General features: G+C 26.6%; 1 protein-coding gene across 2 annotated transcripts; it reads right to left on the reverse strand.

Moving 5' to 3' along the window:
- Positions 1–1,518: 1,518 nt before the first annotated feature.
- Positions 1,519–7,567, reverse strand: LOC105125295 (truncated transcription factor CAULIFLOWER D-like). Of its 2 annotated transcripts, none has more exons than XM_011025682.1 (7): positions 7,295–7,567; positions 7,099–7,177; positions 2,530–2,591; positions 2,295–2,394; positions 2,012–2,053; positions 1,787–1,828; positions 1,519–1,619 (listed from the first exon to the last, which is right to left on the reverse strand). In XM_011025682.1, exons 1-7 carry the CDS (start codon positions 7,474–7,476, stop codon positions 1,539–1,541), a joined length of 588 nt encoding a protein of 195 aa, XP_011023984.1. In that variant the 5' UTR covers positions 7,477–7,567; the 3' UTR covers positions 1,519–1,538. The 2 variants fall into 2 exon arrangements, with proteins under 2 accessions (XP_011023984.1, XP_011023983.1); XM_011025681.1 differs by having other exon boundaries at positions 1,531–1,625.
- Positions 7,568–7,844: the final 277 nt, after the last annotated feature.

A 7,844-nucleotide genomic window follows, 5' to 3' on the forward strand; every position in this document is an offset into this window, starting at 1 on the left:
ATATATATATATATATAATCCTACACGCATGTACAAGGACGAGCTCTCTCTATATTAACATATTTGATTCGATAAAAATACCCTTGAGTTTTTAAAATCATTACATATGTTGATAAATATCCAATATATTGTCTTGCCCTCACATAATTATATGCGCAAAATAAAAATATAACATTTCTTATTTATATCACAATGTAAAATATATACCAATAAATTCAACTATATTATATATTTAAAAAATATGTTAATTTCATATTTTTCATTATATGCATATCAATACATCACGTAAAACCTTAAATAACATAAAATAATCTTCTTAAATTAATTACCCATAACCTATTTAATACTTCAATGCTACTTTATATTGACTATTAAAACTCAAAAAAAAAAAAAACTCAAAATCTAAAAATCTACAAAAATGCTACTTTATATTGACTATTAAAACTCTAAAAAAAAAAAAAACTCTATTGATCCACAAAATCCAATACTCAAAATCTAAAAATAATAAACGTAAAAGATTATCAAATTATATTAAATTGGATCCTTGGTTTTATCCTTCCTTATGTTTTACATTATTTTTTACTCCTTCAGACAAAAAGATTCATAAAATTTTTGTTCTTGCCTATATTTTAGTTTCTATACATACCACATATCACTAAAATCCAGAAGTAAAAAAATGACACCAAAACCTAACAAATTAATAAATTGAACCTTCGCTGTTATTTTCCTATGGGGGATTATTGGTTATTTTATTTTATTATATTATCTTTGATTTCTTTAGAAAAAGAAATGATTTACACCTTTTGACAAACTCTATTAATATTAAAAATAACTCTTTATTAGTTCAAAGATAGAATGAAAGTTTTATCTGTGTCTACATTTTTAATATTTGCCTCACATATATGAAAAATTAGTTCTTAAAATAAAAGAATTTATAAAAACCTTAATGATCATTGAAGAATTTTTATCCATTTTTATACTTTTATAATTTTTGGTTTTTTTAGATGAAATCTTCAATTGTTCCTCTCATTCACTTGCTTACATGGCATATTATTAACAGCATTGTTTTTTAATTGTTATCTTAGATGTCAACGTCCATGTAATTACTTAACGAATAAATCAATATTTGATTAACATATATTCACTTAAACACTTTATTATGGAAAATTAAAGGATTGAACACCTATTTGGATAAAATTAAATATCAGACATTTAATTGTAAAAATCATGTAATTTCATATAATTAATCCCTTTTATGAATTGACCGAAACCTAAACTGAAGTACCTTTGTGCGATGGTTTGATCGAGCAAATGTATTTATACCTTGTTGCTTCTAATTCGATGATCCGGTTTTCTCAATTTTAGCGGGAATGATAAGAGGTTATTCTTCATTGTGTAGCTTAAAATTTAAAGAAAATCTCATTAATTAAAAACAAAATAGACCATAATTTGTGTGATGAACCGAAGAGAGACCAAAAAATAAAATAAAATAAAAAAACTTTAATTTGCATGGATTAATAATTAGTAAAATTGATTAATTACCTTTGCTGATGAAAAGCATTACACGCATTTGGTTCCGGAATCCTCGAGCTTACATTGTCATCGGGCAGCTCATGCAACTTAACCTCAAAAATTAATTATAGGCAAATAATAATAATAATTTCAAACTCCAACTCGAATTAATTTAACTAACCAAAGCTAGCTAAGTCAGGAGAGCAATATGCTTTTATTTTATTTTTTTGAGAAAAAAAATACAATTTTAAGGTGGCAGTTTTGAATATCTCACTCTTTTCTGAAGACGAGCATTCTCCTCTTGAAGGGCTCTTTGCTGCATTTCAACAAGACAGTTTGGGTTTTTATTCAATAATATATTTTATTATATTTTATTCAAATCCGAAGATGATCGTACAAATCAAGAAATAATCAGTTAATATGAGCTCTGATGATTGAAGAAATGCAGCTAGGAGCATATGAGAGCTTCTCCATATCAGTAGGGAAATATATATTTTACCTCGCTCTTCAACAATTTGATGTGCTCTGAGATGGCTCGTTTCTGTGGATCACAAGCACATGTGAGTCAAAATAACATTTCGACGCAAGAATTATATGTGTGTGTGTGTGTGTGTGTAAGGTTTATGTATCGTATATGAACGTAAGGCTTTAAAAATGGTCTTCGAAAAATAATTAATTGTTTTCAAATATATATACTGGGTTTTCACAAAAATATATAAAATGATTACCCTGTTTTTGTCTCTTGCTGTTTTATTTTTAAGTAAATATATAAAATGATTTACCTTCTTAGAGCGGATACGTTCAACTCCTGTCTTTAACTGTCGCTCCAGTTGCTTCAACTCTTTCAACCCCAGCTTTGCTATATCTTCCCCAGTAAAGTGCCTAACAAAGCAACGGTTTGATCATAGCACTCATCAGTTATCAGGAGGAGGAGGAGGAGGAGGAGGAGGAGGCGGCGGCGGCTAACCATTATAAATTAATTTACAATGATGGTATAAAGAGGTGCATGGAACATACCTAAGTTGTGCTTCTGTTTTATTTATAGTTCTCCTTAACTCTTCAATCTCACATCTCCAAAACTGTTAAACGAGGTAGAAAATCCATGAGATGCTAGCAAAATCAGAGAGCAACTATAAAAGATGTTGCCGTTGATCCATCATGAAATCTATTTAATTCACTCCGAGGGGGGAAATGTATCAATTTTTGGTTTAGTAGATACTGAGAGATTGAGATATCATAAGCACGTAATTGTACTTAAAGTCTAGTGATGCTTGTACATTTTAGGGGTTTTTTTTCTTTTTTCTTTTTTTTGATAAATCAAACAATTCATCATCCGACATCAAACACCAAGAAAAGTAGGAAACAGTCATAAACTCATAATGCTTGTTAGAATCCCACAAATCCAAGTCATGTCATTGTAAATTTTAGCCACCCAATTTTACAGTGTTAACATCATTGTTTTGGATAATTTTTTCTAAATATTTTCTACAATAAATAAGCAAATCTACTTATTTATATTTTAAGTTAATATATTATTGTTTTTTAGTATTTGTATTGTAGTTTGCTTATATATTTTAGTGTTCTACAATATTTTCATAAAGAATTAAAGTTTGATTTCTATTTTAAGGTTTATTTGTGATTTGAGCAAATTTTAATTTGTTTATGATTTTGATTTGATGTAATTGATTTTGATTTTATAACTTAGGTGTGTTTTACTAGAAAAAAATATAGGTTATTTAATGGATAACAATCACATTTTGTTAATTTTATTATTAAGTTGGAGATTTTGGATGGATTGATTTTTTTATAGAATTGATAATAATTAAATGATATTAATATAGATTGAATAAGTTTGAATTGAATATATAATAGATAATTAGTTTGGCTATGGATTACTTGCCATTAATTGGATTTGTTTAGTTGAAATTTTTACGCATCATTATATTTTTTTGTACAAAAATAATAATTGATTATTAGATTGTGAATTATTTTATAATTACCAAAATTAATTTTGAATTGGTTACTTCATTATTAATAAATGTTGTCATCATTAATCTATATAGGTTTCGTAAGTAATGAATAATCGTTCATTGATGTATTTAAATTCATCTTAAAAGTAGTATGGGGAAAATTATAATAAAGTTGAGAGTTTTATTAATTTTATACTTTCAAATCTAAAAGCGAAGTGTAAAAATAAATTCCTCCAATTAGATATTCATGTGTGAAGTGTAAAAAAAATTTCTCCAATCAAATGTTGTAATAATACATCATCTAAAAAAAAGGTTTGTATATGAAAAACCATATATTTCTTATAAGATTATGTTGTAATAATACATCATCTAAAAAAAAAGGTTCGTTAAGAAATATTGGAGTTGGTTTGTATATGAAAAACCCTATATTTCTTATAAGATCATGTTAAAAAGATTGTTGGCTCAATATTTACTTCTAGTAACATACATGAAGCTATCAATAATAATAATAATCATTATAGGAATATGATGATGGATGGAATAAAAATAAATCATGATTATTCAGGTGAGGTTCGTGTGTAAATAAATGATCAAGGTAACTTTTTGGTGGGATGCAATAAACTTATAAGTGGTAAGGCAAGTCCAGAAAAATCACAGCATAATTATGTAAATTTTAATATGTGACGTGTATGTTTTATGTATAATAGTATTTTTTTTTTCATAAATTTCTTTTTGCTTAATGAAATTGTTAATCAAGTTACATGATTTATGGTATGATACCCATAAATATGTTATGAGATATGATGAGTCAAAAGATTTTGATATTTGAAAGAATTATAAACCTCCTCGCATCACAAAGAGTAATTAGGAGAGATATTTATAGTTCTTCATATTAGACACTTTTAAATGACATTCACAGAGTGTGTCCTCAAATAGAAATAAAGAGATTCATGATTTTCTTAGTAAGCATACTAACGAGTCATTTCTTTTCACTAACTGTGCATAGCATATGATAAGAGCCTATTTTATTTTTAAGTTTTTTTCTTCAAATAGTAGTTATTATTTGTGATAAGGTTTAAGTATTAATTTATTTTTCAGTCTACATAGCTTGGGCATAAGCTTACTCTGATAGAGTTATATATGAAAACACAATATAAAAAAATGATAAACGACAAAGGGTGCAATAGTTCATCAATAGCCAAGCTTAGATGTTTACTGTAAATAGACTTTGAAATTTTTCTATATTGTTTAGACTAATGGTTTTTTATACATATATCTAACTTGTTTTTCTTTGTTGTAGGAACAATATAACACAGTCATGTGTGCCAGAAATGGAGAGGACCTTTCGACTCATTAAAAATACAATCTAGATTTATGATTGGATGTTGAAATAACCGACCTTTCAACTCATTAAAAATACAATCTAGATTTATGGTTGGATGTTGAAATAACTAGTAGACCTAGTAGGAATCAAGTTAATACTACGGCTTGAGATATAATATTAGGTTCTAGTGCCTTGATTGTAGACACTTATAATTTGACTCGAGTCAACCATCATTAGCTGTTGAGGAGTTGGTTGAACAATGAGTTAGTGCTCTATGAGCTGAAATTAAGGCAAAGTATAAAGAACAAAAAAAAATAGTTAAAGGAAATCAGGACATACTTTTCCGATCATTATCCTTCCTCTGTGAACCTTTACAATATTTTCGTCCCCCTCCCTTTCTATCTACCATTGAAACTTGTAATTGATTTGTATAGAAATTTATAATTAATTTTTACATTATATAAAATTTGCTCTTCATTTTAAATTAGTCATTTGAAGTTGTTTCATGTCATTGTGAAATTGTTTAATTGCATTTAAAAAATAATAATAATTTGTTTAAAGACCGATGAAATTTCTATCAATAAATGATCAACCTTTTAATCAAAAAATTACAAAAAATTATTAATTGTTTTAGTACACTCTTATAAATACTAGTATAATATGTCGTTGGTGATTCTGTCAATGAACTCATCAGTAAGACAAATATATTGTTGGTGGATAAATCCTTTAGCAATTCAGCAGTAATATTTACCAACAAACTCAACAATAGATATTAGTCGATCCCTTTTATACGAACCAATAAACAAATAAACAATAATAATAAATAAACTATTGTTACCAATAAACAAATAATTAGATAACAAATCAATGAAATTGGAGTCAAAGTAAATAAATTAGTAATATAGCAAGCAATCATGAAATAATTTAATACTTAATTTTTAGATTATTAATTACAGTTATAATTTTTTAAATTAATATAAACTTTAAAAAAAATAATCAAACCCAGAATCTTTTCAAGGAAGTGGACATGTGTTTAACAATAACGATAATAATAATTAAATTAATATTAATTTATGAAATAATAATGATAATAATAATAAAAATTTTAATTTTGGTAGTGTTCAGGAGAAAGACAATAAGAGACAAGATGTTAGAAATAAGATTGATTTGTACTCGGTGAGGTAGACAAAATTTTAAGGTTTTTTTTATTTTTAATCTTATCTTTGTTTAGTGGTAGGAGACGAGGCGGAGCAAAATACAAAAAAAATATCTAATACTTTACCTATAATTCAAACATTTTTCACATCTATTTTAAATAATATTTTAATAAATATATTTTCTCCACTTAATAAACATATTTTTATATTTCATTATATTATGAATAATTATATTTTCTTAATAATAATAATTTTAACCTAAACAATTATAAGGTTTTAAAGTAAAAACATTGTCATGCATCTAAAATCACATAAAATATAGTTGTTAAAAGATTAATAATAATAACATATTTTATTGTATAGAAAAGGTATAAAAATAAACGTGATTAATTCAAAATTAAAGAATATTTAAAAATAAATAAATTTGGAGACCCATGGGCTGCAATCCAGAAACACCTAGGCTTTAATAAAAGCCGATTCAAGGCTAGCGAGTCGTTCTTGATTTTGCCATTAATTTTACTTTCTTTTCTCTTTTTCCTCTTTTTATTTATTTATTTATTTGTAAATTTGAAATTCCACTTTTTTTTTCTCTTAAACTTGGGAAATCCTTTACAAGATATGCAGGTTACCCATTATCTTCTTATTTTTAATTTGGATGGATAAGATAAGTTTTCATGACTCGATAATTTGTTTATTTATTTAACATGGAAAGAGATATATTTAGTTCGGTAACACGTGTTTTTAAAAAGTATTTTTTAAGTAAAAATATATTTAAATAGTTTTTTTATAATTATTTTCATTTTTAATATTATTAAATTAAAATTATATATAAAAACATCAATTAATATCTTTTCAGAATAAAAAAACATTTAAAAAAACAAAAACAATAAGAGAAACAAAACAGGCCTTGAAAAGGGTACCGACACTGTTAAACAACAGCAGTATAGGAGGTTCTATTCTCGAATATCTGTCATGCGATAGACCGGTCGTCAACATTATGTATAATTTTAAAGCAGTCTTGCTTCAACAGTTAACCGAAATCGAAGAGACTTTTTATGCACAAGAAAATAAAAAAGATGATGCTTTAATTTGGATTTCTATACAAACTGACAGAATTTGTGGAAATATTAATTACCTCCATGGATCTAGAGCGTTGGTCATTTGTTCCAGGCAGACCGACTTCACTCCGGTACCGAGCAACGCTCCTCTCCATGCTGCGACCGTCGTGGCAATAAACTTGATCTTGTTAATTTGCTTATATAACTTGTAAAACATTCAAAACACAGAGAAAAAACTAAGGTAAACATGGGAGGAGAGGAAGAAGTACTGACTCATGACTTGAAAACTGGTAAAACTTTCCAGTTGGAGAGAAAATAATGAGGGAAACTTCAGCTTCGCAGAGAATTGAAAGCTCGAAAGCTTTCTTTAGAAGCCCATTTCTTCTCTTTGAGAAGGTTACTTGCCTACTAGCTGAATTCTCTATTCTTTTTAGCTCCACTTTCCCTCTCCCCATATTTGTCTACCTCCAAGAAGGAAAAAACAAACCTTATATTAAACGTTGCTCTACATCTCTCTCTCTCTCTCTCTCTCTCTCTCTCTCTATATATATATATATATATATATATATATATATATATAATGTCCTTTGAGATAAGTATATTAACTTTTTTTATATGTGTGTATATAATGTACTTTGAGATAAGTATATGACCTTTTTTATATAACAAAAGGGAGGATAAAAAGAAAATGATAAGAAAATATGATAAACGATATCTAGTGCCGTTTGTTTATGTGGTTGGAAAATATTTTCACATAAATTCAAGTTTTTTAAAAAATTATTTTTTGAATATTTTTTAAAAACATTATTTTTTAATATTTTTA

The sequence above is a fragment of the Populus euphratica genome, unplaced genomic scaffold (genome assembly GCF_000495115.2).
Source record: "Populus euphratica unplaced genomic scaffold, PopEup_1.0 scaffold22.1, whole genome shotgun sequence".
Classification (NCBI taxonomy): domain Eukaryota; kingdom Viridiplantae; phylum Streptophyta; class Magnoliopsida; order Malpighiales; family Salicaceae; genus Populus; species Populus euphratica.